The sequence below is a fragment of the Botryllus schlosseri genome, chromosome 3, assembly GCF_051294905.1.
Source record: "Botryllus schlosseri isolate E-star chromosome 3, Bs_hap1, whole genome shotgun sequence".
Taxonomy (NCBI): Eukaryota; Metazoa; Chordata; class Ascidiacea; order Stolidobranchia; family Styelidae; genus Botryllus; species Botryllus schlosseri.
The window spans coordinates 32623047-32649044 of NC_137238.1; the positions used below are offsets into that span (position 1 = coordinate 32623047).

The 25998-nt window shown below is 40.2% G+C and overlaps 5 protein-coding genes across 6 annotated transcripts in view; 3 read left to right on the top strand and 2 right to left on the bottom strand.

Annotated features, from left to right (window-relative positions):
- The first annotated feature begins 1456 nt into the window (after positions 1–1456).
- LOC145436557 (uncharacterized) lies at positions 1457–8285 on the top strand. The gene is given in 26 exon segments (XM_080313918.1): positions 1457–3169; positions 3247–3372; positions 3450–3575; positions 3653–3778; positions 3856–3981; positions 4059–4184; positions 4261–4386; positions 4463–4588; positions 4665–4790; positions 4868–4993; positions 5069–5194; positions 5272–5397; positions 5475–5600; positions 5678–5803; positions 5881–6006; positions 6084–6209; positions 6286–6411; positions 6488–6613; positions 6690–6815; positions 6895–7064; positions 7067–7223; positions 7301–7426; positions 7504–7629; positions 7706–7831; positions 7908–8033; positions 8110–8285. Coding segments are annotated over 26 exon segments (3414 nt in total). The 5' UTR covers positions 1457–3030.
- A 218-nt stretch (positions 8286–8503) lies between these two features.
- LOC145436558 (uncharacterized) lies at positions 8504–12498 on the top strand. The gene is made up of 9 exons (XM_080313920.1): positions 8504–8639; positions 8717–8857; positions 8920–9045; positions 9729–9866; positions 9943–10068; positions 10145–10440; positions 11265–11274; positions 11917–12042; positions 12485–12498. Exons 1-9 carry the CDS (start codon positions 8504–8506, stop codon positions 12496–12498), a joined length of 1113 nt encoding a protein of 370 aa, XP_080170046.1.
- A 31-nt stretch (positions 12499–12529) lies between these two features.
- LOC145436559 (uncharacterized) overlaps positions 12530–25998 on the top strand; it is a 30655-nt gene continuing 17186 nt past the window's right edge. Inside the window, exons 1-12 of the mRNA XM_080313921.1 lie at positions 12530–12660; positions 12738–13268; positions 13345–13628; positions 15112–15241; positions 15319–15444; positions 15522–15656; positions 15725–15850; positions 15928–16053; positions 16131–16256; positions 16333–16458; positions 16536–16661; positions 16738–16894. Coding sequence (XP_080170047.1) covers positions 13103–13268; positions 13345–13628; positions 15112–15241; positions 15319–15444; positions 15522–15656; positions 15725–15850; positions 15928–16053; positions 16131–16256; positions 16333–16458; positions 16536–16661; positions 16738–16894 — 1628 coding nt within the window. The 5' untranslated portion in view covers positions 12530–12660; positions 12738–13102. The remainder of the gene's footprint in view (positions 12661–12737; positions 13269–13344; positions 13629–15111; positions 15242–15318; positions 15445–15521; positions 15657–15724; positions 15851–15927; positions 16054–16130; positions 16257–16332; positions 16459–16535; positions 16662–16737; positions 16895–25998) is intronic.
- On the bottom strand, positions 18025–25726 carry LOC145435045 (uncharacterized). The gene is made up of 7 exons (XM_080312325.1): positions 25364–25726; positions 21597–21637; positions 21355–21540; positions 20507–20719; positions 19719–19875; positions 19416–19495; positions 18025–18465 (listed from the first exon to the last, which is right to left on the bottom strand). The coding sequence occupies exons 2-7, from the start codon at positions 21633–21635 to the stop codon at positions 18199–18201; spliced, it is 942 nt and encodes a 313-aa protein (XP_080168451.1). The 5' UTR covers positions 21636–21637; positions 25364–25726; the 3' UTR covers positions 18025–18198.
- Positions 21693–25348, bottom strand: LOC145435042 (uncharacterized). Of its 2 annotated transcripts, none has more exons than XM_080312321.1 (3): positions 22960–23205; positions 22060–22263; positions 21693–22003 (listed from the first exon to the last, which is right to left on the bottom strand). In XM_080312321.1, exons 1-3 carry the CDS (start codon positions 23180–23182, stop codon positions 21774–21776), a joined length of 657 nt encoding a protein of 218 aa, XP_080168447.1. In that variant the 5' UTR covers positions 23183–23205; the 3' UTR covers positions 21693–21773. The 2 variants fall into 2 exon arrangements, with proteins under 2 accessions (XP_080168447.1, XP_080168446.1); XM_080312320.1 differs by lacking the exon at positions 22960–23205 and adding an exon at positions 24643–25348 and having other exon boundaries at positions 21759–22003.

The window sequence follows — 25998 nt, forward strand, 5'->3', positions numbered from 1 at the left end:
TTCGTCCTGGTGAACCCGCGAATAGTGTTGCTCGCTTGTAATATTCACATATTGATCTGAATAATAACAACTCGTGAGACCCTATAACTTTATTAACGAACTAGTTATTTTTACATAACTGGAAATGCAAACTCTATTCGTCTCGACATCTCGACATCTTACAACACTCGAACGAGTCAATTATGAAAACACTGCCAAGTAAATCCGTTGTAACTCACATAGCACAAGAGTATGTATCCGAAAGTAGACAAACGACACTTGAACAACCACCCCATCCAACAATCAATATCAGTTGTATTCTTCATATTTAATTATTCTACTGTAAAAGCGATTGATAGTTTTCACGACACAACAACTACAAGCAGGCAGTAAAGGTGATAGCAGCACTCTACACCACGGTCAACAATGCTCAGTGAAGTGTACGCAGTCAGCCTTATCCGCGCACACGCTGATTTCGGTGGGAGTAGACCATATAGCGTTAGGGAGCGTGGAAGTTTCCAATCATTGTATATATATCATTGGTCAGACCATTGCCGGAACCTTTCAAGGAACTGCACTAAATAGCTAACAAGCGAGAATCATACAAAAAAACGATTTTGATTTAAAATATATCAATAATATTATATTCCAACTGATTATTTTGAATTTATGATAGGTGGTTGACGTAAGACTGATTGAAATAATGCCACGTTATTTGAGTATCTATGTCAATACTTATGTCCATGACTGGAGTTTATTTATGTCTATGATATCCGTGAAAATCTGTAACTATGATAAATCTATTACCCCTACATATAGTGCTGAATTCGATTTTAAAGAGTCTTCTGTGCGTAAAAATAACAAGTTGATTAAATTTTCAAACTTTATAGTACGACTGAGCCGATTTTATATCTAGTCATTACCGCGAAAATGCGAGATGTTGGTCAAAATAGCCTCATGGGGTATCTCCACAACAAGAGCCAATTTGAAAAAACTGAGGTCATATTCGGAATCAGTGCCCCTCAGAATCCCCAAAACCACTCTTACTTTGTCTGCCTAAAAATATGTGTTGACCAGTGGTATCTTTCCAGATGTGGATGAATGTGCAGTAGATATAGATAATTGTGCCGAAAACACCGCAACATGTACCAATACCGTCGGGTCGTTCACATGCGGCTGTAATAATGTATATTCTGGGGATGGATCGACTTGTCAAGGTTTACTTGACTTATATGCGACGTTTTACTTTGTAGATGATGTTGTATACCATTTAAGTCTTAAATGATCTTGATAGATGTAGATGAGTGTGCAGTAGATACAGATAATTGTGCCGAAAACACCGCGACATGTACCAATACCGTCGGGTCGTTCACATGCATCTGCAATGATGGATATTCTGGGGATGGAATGACTTGTCAAGGTTTGATTGAATTACGTCCGATTTTTTTTCCTAATGAATGTTGATATTACTATTGAAGTTTTAAATGATGTTTATAGATGTGGATGAGTGTGCATCAAGCACAGATAATTGTGCCGAAAACACCGCAACATGTACCAATACCGTCGGGTCGTTCACATGCAGCTACAATGAAGGATATTATGGGGATTTCTTGCTTTTAATACTGCAACCCCTTTGCGAAAATGAAAGAACGCCTAATGTATCAGATTGAGTCTAACTCTATTCGCGATTACGATACAAAGTGTCGTTCAACATATGCTACCTTGCGTTTGCGCTCGCAGAAAAACCGTCGACTATGAAACTTAGCCACAAAATGATTGACGCATGGTGGCCGAAGCTTTCGATATCGATATGCCCAGGCGCCGAATAGCCCATTCCTTGCAAGCTGAACCCAGCGATATATAGCAGGCCCGCAATATAGTCATGCGACAATATTATTCACCTATGAACTTCAAAAAATTTTCGCGCCTCGTGCGGCTAGTCGCCCGCTCAATAGTTCGTCAATCAAATGTGGCCCTTTGGCTGAAAAGGTTGGCCACCCCTGGGCTAAAGTGTCAGATCGGCGCACATCTCCCATATACGACCTTGATAACGAAATTACTGTCCTAATAATTGAGTGTCAACCTTGAGACTTGGCACAGCGTTCGATACTAAAATAAAGACATACCGTACAAAAGCTCAATGACGGATCTAGGTAAGGAACATCGTTAAAGTAAATACAGACCAATACCGGCTTTGCGTAAAATCTGTCAGCGATAAATGACCAGTCAGCTCTCACTCGACTTAGGAAACGAAATTACCACTAACAAAGTTCAGTGACAAACTTAAAACTTGTTAGAGCGTTCCATACTAACATTAGGACTAACCGTGCCCAATGCCTTGACCGATCTCGGTATGGAACATCGTCAAAATCAATGGATACCAATACCGGCTTTTCAGTAAAATCTGTTTGCGATACATGACGGATCAGCACAGACTCAACTTCGGAAATGGAATTACTACCCTAATCTCCAAGTAGAAACCCTGAAACTTCGGGCACTGTTAAATACCACCATCACGACATAACATAGCAAGTTTCAAGAATTATCATGGTGTGAAACACCATCAAAATCGACCAATACCGGCAAAGGTCGACTAAACGCATCCTTGTTCAGATATAGATACGATTGTTACATCACACCTTAGGGGCGACAGGGTCATGTTGCCCCACTTGCTCGGTAATTTTATGAATAGGAGAGAGTAAATCTCCGTTTCTTTATTGTGCGCGGATTTGAGAGAATAGACATTGAAAGCTTGTTATGAGCGCTACCGGGCATGCCCCGGCTATAGGCATTCGCAAAGCGAAAACGCAGAAGAGAATTCGATTTTCGCAGACGCTTCGCTATATTGTTGGTATTTACAAGCGAGAGGACAAGAAGAATGCGATTTTCACTGTGATTTCGGTATATATAGATTACTGGGCGTCTATGAATGGTAAAGAATTGTTATCGAACAGAATTTTAGGTGGGGCAATGCCGCAGTTGCCCTATAGGACGAGCTGCCGCTGCCGATTTTTTGCCTGTTGCATGTTGTTATTACTATTAAAGTGTTGAATGATGTTTATAGATGTGGATGAGTGTGCATCAAGTACAGATAATTGTGCCGAAAACACTGCAACATGTACTAATACCGAAGGGTCATTCACATGCAGCTGCAATGATGGATATTATGGGGATGGAATGACTTGTCAAGGTTTGAATGAATTACATCCGACTTTTTTCTTTGCAGATGATGTTGCATGATATTGAATCCTCGAATAATCTTTTCAGATGTAGATGAATGTACAGTAGATACAGATAATTGTGCCGAAAACACCGCAACATGTACCAATACCGTCGGGTCGTTCACATGCATCTGCAATGATGGATATTATGGGGATGGAATGACTTGTCAAGGTTTGTTTGAGCTACGTCCGACTGTTTTCCTAATGGATGTTTTTATAAACTATTGAAGTGGTAAATGATGTTGATAGATGTGGATGAGTGTGCATCAAACACAGATAATTGTGCCGAAAACACCGCAACATGTACCAATACCGTCGGGTCGTTCACATGCATCTGCAATGATGGATATTATGGGGATGGAATGACTTGTCAAGGTTTGTTTGAACTACGTCCGACTGCTTTCTTAATGGATGTTTTTATATACTATTGAAGTGGTAAATGATGTTTATAGATGTGGATGAGTGTGCATCAAACACAGATAATTGTGCCGAAAACACCGCAACATGTACCAATACCGAAGGGTCATTCACCTGCAGCTGCAATGATGGATATTACGGGGATGGAACGACTTGTCAAGGTTTGAATGAATTACATCCGACTTTTTTCTTTGCAGATGATGTGGCATAATATTGAATCCTCGAATTATCTTTTCAGATGTAAATGAATGTACAGTAGATACAGATCATTGTGCCGAAAACACCGCAACATGTACCAATACCGTCGGGTCGTTCACATGCGGCTGTAATAATGGATATTCTGGGGATGGATCGACTTGTCAAGGTCTCCTTGACTTATATGCGACGTTTTACTTTGTAGATGATGTTGTATACCATTGAAGTCCTAATTTATCTTGATAGATGTAGATGAGTGTGCAGCAGATACAGATAATTGTGTCGAAAGCACCGCAACCTGTACCAATACCGTCGGGTCATTCACATGCATCTGCAATGATGGATATTCTGGGGATGGAATGACTTGTCAAGGTCTGATTGAATTACGTCCGATTTTTGACCTAATGGATGTTGATATCACTATTGAAGTGTCAAATGATGTTTATAGATACGGATGAGTGTGCATCAAGTACAGATAATTGTGCAGAAAACACCGCAACATGTAATAACACCGTCGGGTCGTTCACATGCAGCTGCAATGATGGATATTCTGGAGATGGAATGACTTGTCAAGGTTGATTGAATTGCATCCGACTTTATTCTTTCCTGATGATGTTGCATAATACTGAATCCATGAATTATCTCTTCAGATGTAGATGAATGTGCAGTAGATACGGATAATTGTGCCGAAAAGACAGCAACCTGTACCAATACCATCGGCTCGTTCACATGCATCTGCAATGATGGATATTCTGGGGATGGAATGACTTGTCAAGGTTTAATTGAATTACGTCTGATTTTTTTCCTAATGGATGTTGATATTACTATTGAAGTGTTAAATGATGTTTATAGATGTGGATGAGTGTGCATCAAGTACAGATAATTGTGCTGAAAAAACCGCAACATGTACCAATAACGTCGGGTCGTTCACATGCATCTGCAATGATGGATATTCTGGGGATGGAATGACTTGTCAAGGTTTGAATGAATTACATCCGACTTTTTTCTTTGCAGATGATGTTGCATGATATTGAATCCTCGAATAATCTTTTCAGATGTAGATGAATGTACAGTAAATACAGATAATTGTGGCGAAAACACCGCAACATGTACCAATACCGTCGGGTCGTTCACATGCACCTGCAAAGATGGATATTCTGGGGATGGAATGACTTGTCAAGGTTTGATTGAAATACGTCCGATTTTTTTCTAATGCATGTTGATATTACTATTGAAGTGATAAATGATGTTTATAGATGCGGATGAGTGTGGATCAAGCAAGGATAATTGTGCGGAAAACACTGCAACATGTACTAATACCGAAGGGTCATTCACATGCATCTGCAATGATGGATATTCTGGGGATGGATTGACTTGTCAAGGTTTGATTGAATTACAACCGACTTTTTTCTTTGCAGATGATGTTGCATGATATTGAATCCTCGAATATTCTTTTCAGATGTAGATGAATGTACAGTAGATACAGATAATTGTGCCGAAAACACCGCAACATGTACCAATACCGTCGGGTCGTTCACATGCATTTGCAATGATGGATATTATGGGGATGGAATGACTTGTAAAGGTTTGATTGAACTACGTCCGACTGTTTTCCTAATGGATGTTTTTATATACTATTGAAGTGGTAAATGATGTTTATAGATGTGGATGAGTGTGCATCAAACACAGATAATTGTGCCGAAAACACCGCAACATGTACCAATACCGTCGGGTCGTTCACATGCATCTGCAATGATGGATATTATGGGGATGGAATGACTTGTCAAGGTTTGTATGAACTACGTCCGACTGCTTTCTTAATGGATGTTTTTATATACTATTGAAGTGGTAAATGATGTTCATAGATGTGGATGAGTGTGCATCAAACACAGATAATTGTGCCGAAAATACCGCAACATGTACCAACACCGTCGGGTCGTTCACATGCATCTGCAATGATGGATATTCTGGGGATGGATTGACTTGTCTAGGTTTGATTGAATTACATCCGACTTTTTTCTTTGCAGATGATGTTGCATAATATTGAATCCTCGAATTATCTTTTCAGATGTAAATGAATGTACAGTAGATACAGATAATTGTGCCGAAAACACCGCAACATGTACCAATACCATCGGGTCGTTCACATGCGGCTGTAATAATGGATATTCTGGGGATGGATCGACTTGTCAAGGTCTCCTTGACTTATATGCGACGTTTTACTTTGTAGATGATGTTGTATACCATTGAAGTCCTAATTTATCTTGATAGATGTAGATGAGTGTGCAGCAGATACAGATAATTGTGCCGAAAACACCGCAACCTGTACCAATACCGCCGGGTCATTCACATGCATCTGCAATGATGGATATTCTGGGGATGGAATAACTTGTCAAGGTCGGATTGAATTACGTCCGATTTTTGACCTAATGGATGTTGATATTACTATTGAAGTGTCAAATGATGTTTATAGATACGGATGAGTGTGCATCAAGTACAGATAATTGTGCTGCAAACACCGCAACATGTACTAACACCATCGGGTCGTTCACATGCAGCTGTAATGATGGATATTCTGGAGATGGAATGACTTGTCAAGGTTGATTGAATTGCATCCGACTTTATTTTTACCTGATGATGTTGCATAATACTGAATCCATGAATTATCTCTTCAGATGTAGATGAATGTGCAGTGAATACAGATAATTGTGCTAAAAAGACAGCAACCTGTACCAATACCGTCGGGTCGTTCACATGCATCTGCAATGATGGATATTCTGGGGATGCAATGACTTGTCAAGGTTTAATTGAATTACGTCTGATTTTTTTCCTAATGGATGTTGATGTTACTATTGAAGTGTTAAATGATGTTTATAGATGTGGATGAGTGTGCATCAAGTACAGATAATTGTGCTGAAAAAACCGCAACATGTACCAATAACGTCGGGTCGTTCACATGCATCTGCAATGATGGATATTCTGGGGATGGAATGACTTGTCAAGGTTTGAGTGAATTGCATCTTACTTTTTTTTCTTTTTTAATGATGTTGCATATTATTGAATCCTTGAATTATCTTTTCAGATGTAGATGAATGTGCAGTAGGTACAGATAATTGTGCCGAAAACACAGCAACATGTGCCAATACCGTCGGGTCGTTCACATGTATCTGCAATGATGGATATTCTGGGGATGGATCGACTTGTCAAGGTTTACTTGACTTATATGCGACGTCTTACTTTGTAGATGATGTTGTATACCATTTAAGTCATAAATGATCTTGATAGATGTAGATGAGTGTGCAGTAGATACAGATAATTGTGCCGAAAACACCGCAACATGTACCAATACCGTCGCGTCGTTCACGTGCATCTGCAATGGTGGATATTCTGGGGATGGAATGACTTGTCAAGGTTTGTTTAAACTACGTCCGACTGCTTTCTTAATGGATGTTTTCATATACTATTGAAGTGGTAAATGATGTTTATAGATGTGGATGAGTGTGCATCAAACACAGATAATTGTGCCGAAAATACCGCAACATGTACCAACACCGTCGGGTCGTTCACATGCATCTGCAATGATGGATATTCTGGGGATGGATTGACTTGTGAAGGTTTGATTGAATTACATCCGACTTTTTTCTTTGCAGATGATGTTGCATGAAATTGAATCCTCGAATAATCTTTTCAGATACAGATGAATGTACAGTAGATACAGATTATTGTGCCAAAAACACTGCAACATGTACTAATACCGAAGGATCATTCACCTGCAGCTGCAATGATGGATATTCTGGGGATGGAATGAATTGTCAAGGTCTGGTTGAATTACGTCCGATTTTTGACCTAATGGATGTTGATATTACTATTGAAGTGTCAAATGATGTTTATAGATACGGATGAGTGTGCATCAAGTACAGATAATTGTGCTGAAAACACCGCAACATGTAATAACACCGTCGGGTCGTTCACATGCAGCTGCAATGATGGATATTCTGGAGATGGAATGACTTGTGAAGGTTGATTGAATTGCATCCGACTTTATTCGTTCCTGATGATGTTGCATAATACTGAATCCATGAATTATCTCTTCAGATGTAGATGAATGTGCAGTAGATACGGATAATTGTGCCGAAAAGACAGCAACCTGTACCAATACCGTCGGGTCGTTCACATGCATCTGCAATGATGGATATTCTGGGGATGGAATGACTTGTCAAGGTTTAATTGAATTACGTCTGATTTTTTTCCTAATGGATGTTGATGTTACTATTGAAGTGTTAAATGATGTTTATAGATGTGGATGAGTGTGCATCAAGTACAGATAATTGTGCTGAAAAAACCGCAACATGTACCAATAACGCCGGGTCGTTCACATGCATCTGCAATGATGGATATTCTGGGGATGGAATGACTTGTCAAGGTTTAAATGAATTACATCCGACTTTTTTCTTTGCAGATGATGTAGCATGATATTGAATCCTCGAATAATCTTTTCAGATGTAGATGAATGTACAGTGGATACAGATAATTGTGGCGAAAACACCGCAACATGTACCAATACCGTCGGGTCGTTCACATGCATCTGCAATGATGGATATTCTGGGGATGGAATGACTTGTCAAGGTTTGATTGAATTACGTCCGATTTTTTTCTAATGGATGTTGATATTACTGTTGAAGTGATTAATGATGTTTATAGATGCGGATGAGTGTGGATTAAGCAAGGATAATTGTGCGGAAAACACCGCAACATGTACTAATACCGAAGGGTCATTCACATGCATCTGCAATGATGGATATTCTGGGGATGGATTGACTTGTCAAGGTTTGATTGAATTACATCCAATTTTTTTCTTTGCAGATGATGTTGCATGATATTGAATCCTCGAATAATCTTTTCAGATGTAGATGAATGTACAGTAGATACAGATAATTGTGCCGAAAACACCGCAACATGTACCAATACCGTCGGGTCGTTCACATGCATCTGCAATGATGGATATTATGGGGATGGAATGACTTGTCAAGGTTTGTTTGAACTACGTCCGACTGTTTTCCTAATGGATGTTTTTATATACTATTGAAGTGGTAAATGATCTTTATAGATGTGGATGAGTGTGCATCAAACACAGATAATTGTGCCGAAAACACCGCAACATGTACCAATACCGTCGGGTCGTTCACATGCATCTGCAATGATGGATATTATGGGGATGGAATGACTTGTCAAGGTTTAAATGAACTACGTCCGACTGCTTTCTTAATGGATGTTTTTATATACTATTGAAGTGGTAAATGATGTTTATAGATGTGGATGAGTGTGCATCAAACACAGATAATTGTGCCGAAAATACCGCAACATGTACCGACACCGTCGGGTCGTTCACATGCATCTGCAATGATGGATATTCTGGGGATGGATTGACTTGTCAAGGTTTGATTGAATTACATCCGACTTTTTTCTTTGCAGATGATGTTGCATGATATTGAATCCTCGAATAATATTTTCAGATGTAGATGAATGTACACATTGTACAGTTGATACAGATAATTGTTCCGAAAACACTGCAACATGTACTAATACCGAAGGGTCATTCACCTGCAGCTGCAATGATGGATATTACGGGGATGGAATGAATTGTCAAGGTTTGAATGAATAACATCCGACTTTTTTCTTTGCAGATGATGTTGCATAATATTGAATCCTCGAATTATCTTTTCAGATGTAAATGAATGTACAGTAGATACAGATAATTGTGCCGAAAACACCGCAACATGTACCAATACCGTCGGGTCATTCACATGCGGCTGTAATAATGGATATTCTGGGGATGGATCGACTTGTCAAGGTCTCCTTGACTTATATGCGACGTTTTACTTTGTAGATGATGTTGTATACCATTGAAGTCCTAATTTATCTTGATAGATGTAGATGAGTGTGCAGCAGATACAGATAATTGTGTCGAGAACACCGCAACCTGTACCAATACCGTCGGGTCATTCACATGCATCTGCAATGATGGATATTCTGGGGATGGAATGAATTGTCAAGGTCTGGTTGAATTACGTCCGATTTTTGACCTAATGGATGTTGATATTACTATTGAAGTGTCAAATGATGTTTATAGATACGGATGAGTGTGCATCAAGTACAGATAATTGTGCTGAAAACACCGCAACATGTAATAACACCGTCGGGTCGTTCACATGCAGCTGCAATGATGGATATTCTGGAGATGGAATGACTTGTGAAGGTTGATTGAATTGCATCCGACTTTATTCTTTCCTGATGATGTTGCATAATACTGATTCCATGAATTATCTCTTCAGATGTAGATGAATGTGCAGTAGATACGGATAATTGTGCCGAAAAGACAGCAACCTGTACCAATACCGTCGGGTCGTTTAAATGCATCTGCAATGATGGATATTCTGGGGATGGAATGACTTGTCAAGGTTTAATTGAATTACGTCTGATTTTTTTCCTAATGGATGTTGATGTTACTATTGAAGTGTTAAATCAGTGGTTCTTAACCTTTTTTCGTCCAGCGCCCCCTTTCAAAAATTATCGTGCTCCAGCGCCCCCCTCAACTTCATATTGTAAGGAATGTAATAAAGACAATGAGTAAGAGGGAGGGCCGTAACAGCACTTCGTCAACCCCCCTAAAAACGATTGCCTTGCACACCCATAGCGTGATAAATCGAATTTATAAGGGCTTCGCCCCCACGAACCCCATATCGTGATTTTGATGGTCAGCAAAGTTTGTGTGGCCTGGTCGCCCTAGGTACCAAAATTTGCTATAATGCATGGTAATTGCATATTTTCTATAATGTATGGTAATTACATTTATAAGTCGCTATAAACTTTTTATCCTCTCAGCCCACGTAATCAGATTTACCAGTAGCACTGAGTGAGCTGTTGTATAGGAAAATAAGGGGCACGTAATAATAATTAAACATATTCGGGCGTTCCCGCAGGTACAATTATTCGTTACCATGGCCGTAACAGCACTTCGTCAGCCCCCCTCCCCAAACATAAAACGTTGGTCCTGGGCCCCCATCGGGTGATAAACCAAACTTCCGGGGACTTCTCTCCCAGACCCCCATTAGGATGTCCGCTATTTGCTGATAGCCTATTAGGTATCTACATTGGGTGTATATTTACTGAGGGAGCTATTCTCGCCTAGTCGCGCGAAGTGCGAAAAATTTCACTAATTAATGATTGAATTGGTCAATATCATCGGGAATTGCATGTAAATTGAAATCAATTTTTATCCTCTCTCTGCTCACGTAAACACATTTACCGGTAGATCTGAGTTAGGTGCAATGTTCCCTCTAAGCTGCGCACGTGCGCAGTGCTGACACGGTCTCTGCGCACAGAAAATCTACGTTGCGCACAACAAATCCGGAGTTATTACCTTTTTTTAGTCGTTAGGCACTGTTGTCCAAGGGTGAGCGCAGTGAGTTCTTGAGTGTGCGCAGACTCATCAAAACTTAAAGCGAACATTGTGAGGTTTCTTGGAAGCTGTAGGGCCCGTTACCAATAATTAAACATATTCGGGCAGGCGAACCCGTCGGTATGACCTCGTTGCATGATGTTATTTCGTGACCCCCTGTCTGCAATATCAAAAAATATAGAATCGCTCAACGGGGATATCGCCTAACAGGAATGTCCCTGACGCCCAATCGTACTAAACTAAAAGACGCACACGATTTCAGATTGGTATTTCTTCACTGACATATAATTTTTCCCTGCCAGATGGAATTCGTCTTCTGGGGTTCAGATTGCCAAGACAGGAACATTCGGTGTCAGTCATTTAGGCGGCCATGGCATGGACAATTAAACCTATATGTATTTTGAAGGCTATATGTAACGAAGTTTTCGGTGTTAATTTGCTCTGAATACTCATTAAGGATATGTCCTATCACCACATCATCTACTGCGAAGCCATTTTTCTCCAGCGCCCCCCATACCGCCCCCCTGAGCCCAGCGCCCCCCATATCGCCCCCTGAGCGTTTCCGCCCCCCTTCATAATCGCCAGCGCCCCCTGGGGGGCGCTGGGGGCAAGGTTAAGAACCACTGTGTTAAATGATGTTTATAGATGTGGATGAGTGTGCATCAAGTACAGATAATTGTGCCGAAAACACCGCAACATGTACCAATACCGTCGGGTCGTTCACATGCATCTGCAATGATGGATATTATGGGGATGGAATGACTTGTCAAGGTTTGTTTGAACTACGTCCGACTGTTTTCCTAATTGATGTTTTTATATACTATTGAAGTGGTAAATGATGTTTATAGATGTGGATGAGTGTGCATCAAACACAGATAATTGTGCCGAAAACACCGCAACATGTACCAATACCGTCGGGTCGTTCACATGCATCTGCAATGATGGATATTATGGGGATGGAATGACTTGTCAAGGTTTGTATGAACTACGTCCGACTGCTTTCTTAATGGATGTTTTTATATACTATTGTAGTGGTAAATGATGTTTATAGATGTGGATGAGTGTGCATCAAACACAGATAATTGTGCCGAAAACACCGCAACATGTACCAATACCGTCGGGTCGTTCACATGCATCTGCAATGATGGATATTCTGGGGATGGATTGACTTGTCAAGGTTTGATTGAATTACATCCGACTTTTTTCTTTGCAGATGATGTTGCATGATATTGAATCCTCGAATAATATTTTCAGATGTAGATGAATGTACACATTGTACAGTTGATACAGATAATTGTTCCGAAAACACTGCAACATGTACTAATACCGAAGGGTCATTCACCTGCAGCTGCAATGATGGATATTACGGGGATGGAATGAATTGTCAAGGTTTGAATGAATAACAGCCGACTTTTTTCTTTGCAGATGATGTTGCATAATATTGAATCCTCGAATTATCTTTTCAGATGTAAATGAATGTACAGTAGATACAGATAATTGTGCCGAAAACACCGCAACATGTACCAATACCGTCGGGTCATTCACATGCGGCTGTAATAATGGATATTCTGGGGATGGATCGACTTGTCAAGGTCTCCTTGACTTATATGCGACGTTTTACTTTGTAGATGATGTTGTATACCATTGAAGTCCTAATTTATCTTGATAGATGTAGATGAGTGTGCAGCAGATACAGATAATTGTGTCGAGAACACCGCAACCTGTACCAATACCGTCGGGTCATTCACATGCATCTGCAATGATGGATATTCTGGGGATGGAATGAATTGTCAAGGTCTGGTTGAATTACGTCCGATTTTTGACCTAATGGATGTTGATATTACTATTGAAGTGTCAAATGATGTTTATAGATACGGATGAGTGTGCATCAAGTACAGATAATTGTGCTGAAAACACCGCAACATGTAATAACACCGTCGGGTCGTTCACATGCAGCTGCAATGATGGATATTCTGGAGATGGAATGACTTGTGAAGGTTGATTGAATTGCATCCGACTTTATTCTTTCCTGATGATGTTGCATAATACTGATTCCATGAATTATCTCTTCAGATGTAGATGAATGTGCAGTAGATACGGATAATTGTGCCGAAAAGACAGCAACCTGTACCAATACCGTCGGGTCGTTTAAATGCATCTGCAATGATGGATATTCTGGGGATGGAATGACTTGTCAAGGTTTAATTGAATTACGTCTGATTTTTTTCCTAATGGATGTTGATGTTACTATTGAAGTGTTAAATCAGTGGTTCCTAACCTTTTTTCGTCCAGCGCCCCCTTTCAAAAATTATCGTGCTCCAGCGCCCCCCTCAACTTCATATTGTAAGGAATGTAATAAAGACAATGAGTAAGAGGGAGGGCCGTAACAGCACTTCGTCAACCCCCCTAAAAACGATTGCCTTGCACACCCATAGCGTGATAAATCGAATTTATAAGGGCTTCGCCCCCACGAACCCCATATCGTGATTTTGATGGTCAGCAAAGTTTGTGTGGCCTGGTCGCCCTAGGTACCAAAATTTGCTATAATGCATGGTAATTGCATATTTTCTATAATGTATGGTAATTACATTTATAAGTCGCTATAAACTTTTTATCCTCTCAGCCCACGTAATCAGATTTACCAGTAGCACTGAGTGAGCTGTTGTATAGGAAAATAAGGGGCACGTAATAATAATTAAACATATTCGGGCGTTCCCGCAGGTACAATTATTCGTTACCATGGCCGTAACAGCACTTCGTCAGCCCCCCTCCCCAAACATAAAACGTTGGTCCTGGGCCCCATCGGGTGATAAACCAAACTTCCGGGGACTTCTCTCCCAGACCCCCATTAGGATGTCCGCTATTTGCTGATAGCCTATTAGGTATCTACATTGGGTGTATATTTACTGAGGGAGCTATTCTCGCCTAGTCGCGCGAAGTGCGAAAAATTTCACTAATTAATGATTGAATTGGTCAATATCATCGGGAATTGCATGTAAATTGAAATCAATTTTTATCCTCTCTCTGCTCACGTAAACACATTTACCGGTAGATCTGAGTTAGGTGCAATGTTCCCTCTAAGCTGCGCACGTGCGCAGTGCTGACACGGTCTCTGCGCACAGAAAATCTACGTTGCGCACAACAAATCCGGAGTTATTACCTTTTTTTAGTCGTTAGGCACTGTTGTCCAAGGGTGAGCGCAGTGAGTTCTTGAGTGTGCGCAGACTCATCAAAACTTAAAGCGAACATTGTGAGGTTTCTTGGAAGCTGTAGGGCCCGTTACCAATAATTAAACATATTCGGGCAGGCGAACCCGTCGGTATGACCTCGTTGCATGATGTTATTTCGTGACCCCCTGTCTGCAATATCAAAAAATATAGAATCGCTCAACGGGGATATCGCCTAACAGGAATGTCCCTGACGCCCAATCGTACTAAACTAAAAGACGCACACGATTTCAGATTGGTATTTCTTCACTGACATATAATTTTTCCCTGCCAGATGGAATTCGTCTTCTGGGGTTCAGATTGCCAAGACAGGAACATTCGGTGTCAGTCATTTAGGCGCCCATGGCATGGACAATTAAACCTATATGTATTTTGAAGGCTATATGTAACGAAGTTTTCGGTGTTAATTTGCTCTGAATACTCATTAAGGATATGTCCTATCACCACATCATCTACTGCGAAGCCATTTTTCTCCAGCGCCCCCCATACCGCCCCCCTGAGCCCAGCGCCCCCCATATCGCCCCCTGAGCGTTTCCGCCCCCCTTCATAATCGCCAGCGCCCCCTGGGGGGCGCTGGGGGCAAGGTTAAGAACCACTGTGTTAAATGATGTTTATAGATGTGGATGAGTGTGCATCAAGTACAGATAATTGTGCCGAAAACACCGCAACATGTACCAATACCGTCGGGTCGTTCACATGCATCTGCAATGATGGATATTATGGGGATGGAATGACTTGTCAAGGTTTGTTTGAACTACGTCCGACTGTTTTCCTAATTGATGTTTTTATATACTATTGAAGTGGTAAATGATGTTTATAGATGTGGATGAGTGTGCATCAAACACAGATAATTGTGCCGAAAACACCGCAACATGTACCAATACCGTCGGGTCGTTCACATGCATCTGCAATGATGGATATTATGGGGATGGAATGACTTGTCAAGGTTTGTATGAACTACGTCCGACTGCTTTCTTAATGGATGTTTTTATATACTATTGAAGTGGTAAATGATGTTTATAGATGTGGATGAGTGTGCATCAAACACAGATAATTGTGCCGAAAATACCGCAACATGTACCGACACCGTCGGGTCGTTCACATGCATCTGCAATGATGGATATTCTGGGGATGGATTGACTTGTCAAGGTTTGATTGAATTACATCCGACTTTTTTCTTTGCAGATGATGTTGCATGATATTGAATCCTCGAATAATATTTTCAGATGTAGATGAATGTACAGTAGATACAGATAATTGTTCCGAAAACAATGCAACATGTACTAATACCGAAGGGTCATTCACCTGCAGCTGCAATGATGGATATTACGGGGATGGAATGAATTGTCAAGGTTTGAATGAATTACATCCGACTTTTTTCTTTGCAGATGATGTTGCATAATATTGAATCCTCGAATTATCTTTTCAGATGTAAATGAATGTACAGTAGATACAGATAATTGTGCCGAAAACACCGCATCATGTACCAATACCATCGGGTCGTTCACATGCGGCTGTAATAATGGATATTCTGGGGATGGATCGACTTGTCAAGGTCTCCTTGACTTATATGTGACGTTTTACTTTGTAGATGATGTTGTATACCATTGAAGTCCTAATTTATCTTGATAGATGTAGATGAGTGTGCAGCAGATACAGATAATTGTGCCGAAAACACCGCAACCTGTACCAATACCGCCGGGTCATTCACATGCATCTGCAATGATGGATATTCTGGGGATGGAATGACTTGTCAAGGTCGGATTGAATTACGTCCGATTTTTGACCTAATGGATGTTGATATTACTATTGACGTGTCAAATGATTTTTATAGATACGGATGAGTGTGCATCAAGTACAGATAATTGTGCTGCAAACACCGCAACATGTACTAACACCGTCGGGTCGTTCACATGCAGCTGCAATGATGGATATTCTGGAGATGGAATGACTTGTTCAGGTTGATTGAATTGCATCCGACTTTATTTTTTTTCTGATGATGTTGCATAATACTGAATCCATGAATTATCTCTTCAGATGTAGATGAATGTGCAGTAGATACAGATAATTGTGCCGAAAAGACAGCAACCTGTACCAATACCGTCGGGTCGTTCACATGCATTTGCAATGATGGATATTCTGGGGATGCAATGACTTGTCAAGGTTTAATTGAGTTACGTCTGATTTTTTTCCTAATGGATGATGATGTTACTATTGAAGTGTTAAATGATGTTTATAGATGTGGATGAGTGTGCATCAAGTACAGATAATTGTGCTGAAAAAAACGCAACATGTACCAATAACGTCGGGTCGTTCACATGCATCTGCAATGATGGATATTCTGGGGATGGAATGACTTGTCAAGGTTTGAGTGAATTGCATCTTACTTTATTATAGTGCACAATTTCGCGCCCCTTATCATGATATTCACAAAATATTAAAAGTGCAACCAGAATGCTAGCGATCCCAAAGGATAGTTTGATGGCATGGACGATTATGGCTGTTTATGAGAGAATTGTGAAATATCAAGTCGGACAATACACAGAGAAACAACTATAAGCAGGGGCGACCCTTCTGATGATTTCACGTCACCCAGTTCGAGAACCACTGCACTGAAATGTATATGCAATAGTACAAAGATTATTTTATTGGTCGCTGCCTTCCAAGCAGTGTGCCGCAGCCTAAATAGCCTTTATGTTGAGCGAAGCTTTCAGCTTTTCTGAACTTCGCCCTCCCTTGACAAATATCAACGGGTCGGTAGTACGCATTACGTTCAGACCTCAAATAACTTGACAAGTATCGCACTGTTCACTGCCACCAATGCGACATTTTAGACCACGGAAAAGGTAACGTAAGCATTTAGGCGTGGGATCAACTCCAATTTTACAAGCCCACCGCAAACAAGCAATTAATCTCGCTGAACTGCTATCCGAAACACCATTTGACCACCAACACTGTAAAAAATATCCTCGGTAAATCCCGACATTAGGTTAGGTTCAAAATTATCCGACTTGTGACCCGGGAAACTACTTTCCGACCTCATTAAAGTAGGTAAATCCCGAGTTTTCCATTACTCGGATTGGAAAAAACCGACCCTTATTGATAATTTTCATCGACCTTTCACCTATATTTTCATTGACCTTTCACCTCAGCCAAATCCCAGCTGTGCTGACTGACTAGGATTGCAAGAAACCGAGCCTGACAAATAATTGTCATTGACCTTTCACCTTAAACACACAAAATCAGTAGTCAGTCTGCAGATTAAAAAGCAGTGTATATTAGCAGCAAATAAAGCATTGTTTCATAAAAGTATACAATCAGCAATATTGGAAACCTGCAGTGTCACAAATTAATAATGATGCGTAATTATTTCAGGTAAACAAACAATATATGTTTGTTGTTCAAGTTGAAAATTTTATTATGTAATGAGCACGCTGTGATGGTGCCAACAATTGAACATTGGTGCTTATAAGGTTTAGGCCAGTTGGTTGCCAATACGTTAAGCATTCCAAAAATATAATCAAAAGACCAAACTCTGGGCCACGCCCACGACCATTACAAATATATTGCGAATTGATATCGACAAGGACTAGCATCGATTAATTAAAAAACCAATGCTAAGCGTCACAACACAAGATATTACTGCTGGCAGTCATCAAAGAGGGCAAAAACAGGACCGCCACAAATCATAATATGACAATTAATCGTTGAGTGTCATGTTTATCTTGTTGCGAACAGCATTAGTTGGTTTGACGTTTGGAAGCTTGGCGAGAAAAGTTGCGACAAAGTTCAAGGAGTTTGATGATGAAGGAGCAAACTTCACATTGAAAACCCAATAAATAGCCATCAGGCATGCTAGAGCATGGTGAAAACCAAATAAACCTTTCACAACTTCTCCATCGAAATGAATCGTCCACTTTTCCGTCTCAGAATTGAATGCGATGGTCGGATAGACATTCTTCGGCTCCTACGAAATATAAATGTTACTATCCAGTATCCATGGAATAGTTTAAAAGAGTGTGAGGTTTATGGATCAGTGATTTATAATGTGGGCGGGTAGGCAGAAGCTGGAACATTATGTAAATTATATTTAATTAATTAATTATAACCCATTGGGAAATATCAAGCTTGATGCGGGGTTGTTCAGTGAAAATAAGTTGGAAAACAATAGGCGTAGATCAGGGGCGGGCCGCGGATCTGGCCCGCGAGGCGATTTTGTCCGGCCCGCGGACAGTTTCCCGTCTTAGTTGATAATGTGGCCCGCCCGCCGGTGTCGGGTCAATATCGAGAAAACCATTACCGGGAATGCGTGCCACAGGAGAGCTTACGCGTAAGTTCGTAGACGCGAGAAGACTTTCATTATCGGCATTTACGATGTACTCAACCAAAATGGATTGATATCTTGGTAAATTTGTGGTACCGGGGTTATCGAACGCCTTGAAATCTTAATTAAGGATTGCAACATGTGTTGATCGATCAGACAGAAGCAGATATGGTGGCGCCTGTATGACAATGATGTTCTCAAATCCACATTGTCTTCCTCAACATCGGCGAGAAATGGCTTTGAAATGACATAGGTGTCGTTACAATACATTCATTACATGCGATTTATTCTTTGTATATGAGGATAAATGGGCTAATAATGTATTGATTCAGCTATCCGGCCCGCCAAGTACTTAATTTTCCTACATCCGGCCCGCTGACTGGAGAAGTTGCCCGCCCCTGGCGTAGATCAACACGAGCACATATCAATATTCTACAAGATACATCATGTGGTCATATCATATCGTCTCAAATTAAATTAAGTACGAACTGTGAAAACAATACTGACAGAGGCCATTTTAAATGTCCAAAATTATGTAATGAATGGGTGGAAATGTTTAGCTGCATTTTGAGAGATACCGATGATCAACACACCTTGTCCACAATCAGGAAGTTGTCATACTTCTCTTTGAAGATCGTTGGGATGTACACCATCCAGTCCAGTTTTTGAGTACCTGAAAACGAAGTGCCAACTCAGATTAAGCACTTAAAGGACAGAAAATGATTCCCGAAATAACAAATAACGTAGTCAGCGTAAGTTCGAACTTTTGCGGTTTATCAAGTAAAGGGGGTACGTTGACACATGCGTAGGGCACAATAATTCGAGTACTCGAATAGGAATCCAGTATAAATTGTAATGAAAAACGATTGTTTCGAGTATTGTAATTATATGCTTACTATATAAGTTCGTGATTTCCAAAGGACTATCCGCCGCTACTATGTATCGTGATGCTGAGCTATAACTCTTCTCCAAAATCTTTGACGTCAGGTCGACAGAGTAAGTATCGTCGGAACAATCTTGTTTCTGACAAATCATTTTCATTTCTTCCAAAATCTGAACAGTTGAAAATATTGACTTCATAGCATATGCCATGGATGGTCTTCAATTTGACTGAAAACAGGGGTGGCCAACATTTTTGTAATTCACGGCCGCATCTCGCGTACTCATGTAGCCTGCGGCCGCATACCGGTGGTTAGTCGTGATAAACTAGCTGGGGCCAAATACCCACGTTATCATGTCCATGTCCATTGCCGGTACACTCCGAACTAATCTATATGCACATATCGGCTTACTATGCGCACCAAATCGTTAGTAGTTATGTTGTAAAGAGCCACAGAGAACCAATCTGTAGTCGCGCGAAGCGCGAAAAATTTTTCATGTTCACGAGTGAATTTCGTCAATAAATATTAGTATTCGTACCAGCAAATTCTGCATCCATGGAATGATATTACCATGCCGAAGCCGTATCAACTAGTGAGTAATAGTGATAGTGGGCACATAGAATGGCTCACTTTGAAAAACAACAACATTCTGTTTCAACTGAAATCAATTTTAGCGTTTCAACATGATTTACTAAGCGTTTTTCTGAATTTTTTTCAAATCAGGTCGCGGGCCGCAAAATAGGACCTCGCGGGCCGCATGCGGCCCGCGGGCCGCGTGTTGGAGACCCCTGCTTTATACCTACCCAATGAGCATCTGCCAAAACTGGGTACGCACGCAACAGACTCGTTGTTGATGTCCCTTTGATAACTTCATGTCGACGATCTTTAAAGGTCCTTTTCATCCTATCCATGATTGTGTCTTTATCAGCATTTCGGCTTCTTTTCCACTCAGTCATAATTTCCTTTTGGTGCGCTTCGATGCTACGCTCATCTTCCGGCGGGTATACGGTTGGAATCTACAAGAAAAAATATATTTTCTAATCAGAGATGGTCAGAGGCATTTTTCATCGTCAAGTTTTGACGAGTTTATAATTGCGTAATTGCTATTACTGCGCAAATATAGTCGATAGACTCTCGCATAGGCCGAGAGTAGGTTTGGGCGAAGGTACAGACCAATTTCTTCAATATTCTGCGGAGGCGGGTCGCGGGGTATTTTCCAATAAAAGTTTGAGATTGAGAATATAAAAAGTTTGGGAACCCATGCGTTGAAAAATTCGCGTGACGCTGTTCGTTATAGACCAGTGATTCCCAACCGCGGCCCCCAGCTACCCGTGTTTCGGCCCCCACAAAAATATTGAGGAATCGATTTATTAAAAAAAAATTATATTTATAAAATACTCTTGCTTGGCTTGGAGTCTGGAGTTTTCTATTAGGATTGTAGGCAAGTTTTGAGTAGACTGCTAAGATTGCCCCAACTTTCCAGATGAACGGGCTGTACCTATAGATATAGGTATAGATATAGGTATTGACAGGACCGTTTCAAAATATGCTATTCTCTTGTGCTCAATATCAATATCCTCAATATTCCCCCTCTCACCCGTTATACAGGTAACCAACGTTAATGAACAATGAAGGATTTGAAAATTCTTACAATGCATGATGACATTCGAGGTTTGGTGCACCTTTCACTCGATGTTTCCACAACAAGGTCGTCGGTATGTTTCCGTTTACCCTGACGGTGTTTTCCGTGTTTTTGCTTTTTTTCCGTAACGAGAGGATCTTTACGGCCCCTACGGTACTCCTGGAACTGGGTTATGAGCTGTTTTTTCCAAGAATGCTGCAACGTAAGATATTTGAAGAAATGTTTGGAATGTTCAAACACAAGCAGCTCACGAAATTTTCACATCCATCGAATTTCAAACGATCTTGCATCCAAGGATATTTCGTTATCAAAGCAGCTACTGGCGCATCGTATTGTTGTCTTGTGGGATATAGACTAGGAATAATGACTGTTTTAGGCCACTGCAATTATCGTCATATACAAGAAAGGTTTATTATTTATATTGTAGGTCACCTAGTGTATTGCAGCAGGTCCCAAAACAGGTGATGAACAATTTTCAGTCTCAATTTTTGTGGAAGTACTTTTGTCTTTTCATACTGCTTCACTTCCTTTTCTATGGCTTTTGGTAAAGAAATCCTATATTCGTTGGGCCATGGCAATGGTTTGTTGTTTTCGTCACAATCTGCTGAACTGGTAGATGCCTTGGAGCTCGACAAGGTACTGTTTGATATACTTTCATCTGAAGAGAAGGATAAGGAATGAGGAAAATATTAATAATTCACCGTAAGTCAATACCTTCAGGTTCAAAATCTTCAACAGGCAGGTTAGGAAATGAAGAATCACAGCAGTATCCAACATTGTCAATGCTTGACGTTTCACTATGCATTACGTCTTCGTTAGATTGCCCTCCTGAAGCCATCGTGCTGGTGCAATCGGAGCCGAGTATATCCAAGTCACTTTGTTCAACAACAGAGTTGTTGGTTTTCGGATAGGTTCCCTCTGCACCAATAAAAATAGACTCGATGAGGGGTGAATCTATTTCGCCAAGGCACATCTGATCAGACTTGGAGAACTACGGTAGATAATTATAGTTGCGTAATTTCAAAAAATTATTGCGAAATGACAGTATTCTAATTCTAATCTAATTTATTGCAAGAAAAATATGAGTATAGGTAAATACCGTAAACCGGGGTAACTTTGGACTTAAGGGTAACTTTGGACACTAAGCAGTAAAAGATTTAAATGGTTATTGATGAAAAAGGGTTGCCGCTGGATGTCCAATTCTTTTTCATGAGGCAGCAGTACTGCAAGTAGTCTTTATAAAAGGTGGATTCATTTCACTACCAGATAAACTTGACCCAACATCGATAAATTAATGGAGGGGGTCAATTTCGCCAAAATTGATGGCCAATAAACTTCTTACAGCCAAACATAGATAGCATGTGATTCATAGATTCAAAACTTTGGACACAGATAATTTACAAAAATAAGGTACTTATTTATGATCATGAAGGTTTTGGATTAGTTAATTCTAATCTTTGCTCCATGACTCCAAAAAAACACAAAACTTGCCTCCCCTACACCCTAGCATTTCCAAGATACAAAGCGGAATTGTTGAAAATTGTCCAATGTTACCCCGGTTTACGGTATTCATCTCTCTCATGAATGAGCCTACTGATCCTACATTTCACTTACTGCCACTGGTGCTCAAAATCAGCCGCAACATTAGTCCATCTACAATTTCCGACATGTCATGAAGATCGACGTACGAATCAAATGTCTTGTCGTAATATTCCATTTTGAATTGATTGTCACCAATTTCATCATGAAATACATTTCTCACAACATCAGGAACCTCAGATTGGTGATCAACTCTGATCACTCTTTTACTGTCACCATAACTAACCAGCAGTTTCATATTCAACTGTACAACAATCACAGCGCTAGTGTTTTGTGTATCTGTAAAATACAATGGTCATAATCAAAATAATGAAAATTGCAAAAAAGTTGTGAAAGCAATATTTTTCGATCAACATACTGCACTGTATAAGCTCAATTATCTTTAGGGTTCAAACTTGAAACATATTTGTTGATGCAGCCTAATGTACTGTGATTTGCCAATGAAGTATGCATCATGGGGCCTTTGGTAAAATAATTCCCCGGGCTGAAATACGTAAACAGTACCAGTTTCCTCCACAGCATAGCAGTGTAAATGTCGTACAAATCTCGACTTCAGCAATTCACCACACATGTGCCACTGTTCATTGAAATAAAGAATATATTGTACACGACAAAATATTGGTCCATCATCATCCTCATTTACAACATAAATCCCCTGCCTACCATATGTTTCATATCCATTGTCATAGAATTTCGAAGAACATACTTGTCCTTCCATATCTTGTATTCCAAGAAATGCAACATAGTGGCTTGGTATATCTTTCCATGATATGTTTACGAGCTCGATATTCATTGGATCATCATGCAAACAATTGAGTGAAGACATTTCCCAACATTTTCTGTACTGAAGTCGAGTGGCTACAGTATGAGTTATGTTTTTGAAGTTTCCAGAAATTCTACAAATTTTTTTTACGATCTGATGGTAAGATTCGAATCTAAGAGAGGACAAATGAGAGATCGGGCCGCAGATTTTCGTTGCGGTCGCATAGTGTAATAAGTAGTGGAATTTCGGCTTAATTATTTCTGGTGCCAGCTTCAACACCGCGCTATAAAAATCAACAACCAGCACATCTAGTGAATGAATCATCTGAACCGTAACACGTTTAGCAAATACAATGTCACATATATCTGATAACAGCAAATACAATTCCCATACATCATTTTGTTCATCGATTTTTGTACCGACCATGAAACTCAGATGATTGAAGAAACACCAGCTCTGCGTTGCAGTCAATGTCGAAACTTTACCTTTGTAGCGAGGCTTATTACGGCTTTCATACTTGCCATAGGGGAATTGTTGCACAAGTTCAATAAAATCTGACTTTGTCATGTCACAATCTTGAATGATCAACTTGTTTATGACAAGTTCCAGGATTAAAACGAGACAGCCCTCCATGATATCATGCATAACGTCGAAAACATTACAATGAATCACATCAAACGCTAAAAGATCAGAAAATGGATTACTCATTCTCACTCCATATGCTCTCTCGAGTGATGAGTGCCTTGCTACATCACGGACATGCAGCTCATGGTTGGATGGACACCTCAATTCAAACATTGTTTCAGAAAATTTCACAGTTAAATCTGAATAATGGCACATACAGAATCTACAAATACGACCGCTACTGAATGAACGACGAAACCCAGATATGTCATGACTTGCTAAATTATCACCCGTGACTGTTGCTATGCTACCTTTGAAATGCCTTGTCATGCCATTCCAAAGAGTTACATCCATTCCAGATGTTTCCAGGGATTTTAAATCTTGAATTAACGGCTTGACTATCGCATGATATCCCATTTTTTTCACTGTGCAAGTTTTTACAATCAAGACCGGATGAATATTCCTCAAGTTCGACAAAAACTTCACTTCCACATTTCCAAGCGTAAAATAAAAGCAAGTAAGCTTGTGTATACTTCTCGAACTCCCCAATGGGTTACAAATTTCGACATCATCTAAATATAAATGGATGCGCAGCAAACTCTGATCACCTTTAAAAAAGTGATTATTTTTAAACAAATCCCCATCGCAGAAGTTGCACAGAAACCCATGAGCAGAAGAACAAGACATATTCGCATCTACACTTTCAATTACATCCTTGTGTTCCAAGTATCTTTTCAGAGTACTTAATATGGGAATATATTGATATGATTGGTCCTCATCCCCTTCACAAAGCACTTTAACGGGCTCAACAAGACCTATGCTTGTTAAACATTTCTTAAATTGATAGTCACTCTGTGTTTGATCCATCATTTGCCTCAGATCTGGCAAATTATCAACATTGTTGGTAGCACAAGCATTTTTAAATGCTTCTAAAAGCTCAACTACGCCGAATAAGATGTCACGGGATACCGAAATTGGCAACAGATGTTTTTCGCGACATTGCAAAGCAAACCGCAAAAATACATCATGAATGTTTGGTAAACTGTCATTAACTTTCCCAGTCTCTTGCTGTGACTGATCCGACTGTTCTAGGGTGGAAACGCGCAGATCTGCTTCAAAATCTGAGTTTAACACTGTTCGTTTCACATGCTCGCGGTTAAGATGCATCCTGAAGCTATGATAAGTCGAAAACGGTGGAATTTTACCATTGCACGGCTCCATCTTGCAGTTGAAAGTGTTGCAGAAACGATGAATTCTGCGCACATGTTTCAGCAAGGCTTTTCGCGATGAAAACTGATTAGAAATACAACCTGATGCCGGACAAACCCAATTCATGGCCGTCTGTCGGCGTGAAACTTCACCGCGTTCGTTAACTCTGCTGTGTTCTGGCGAAATGCGTGGTACGCACGCGCATCCACTCGCGCGGCAAATAATTGACCTCAAAAGACCTCTCTCTAGCAAATAGTTGGGGAAACTTTGATGATGTAATCTCAACTCCCGATTTTACAATGGAATTTTCCACTGACAAAAATGTTTTGACAAAGACCATACTCACATGTAATCACTTTCAGTGCATGCTGGAGTGCTGTTTTGACAAAGACTATATACTCACATGCGTGTACAGTACGTCTTGTGAACATAACATGCCTGAAACGGTGGATTTTTGC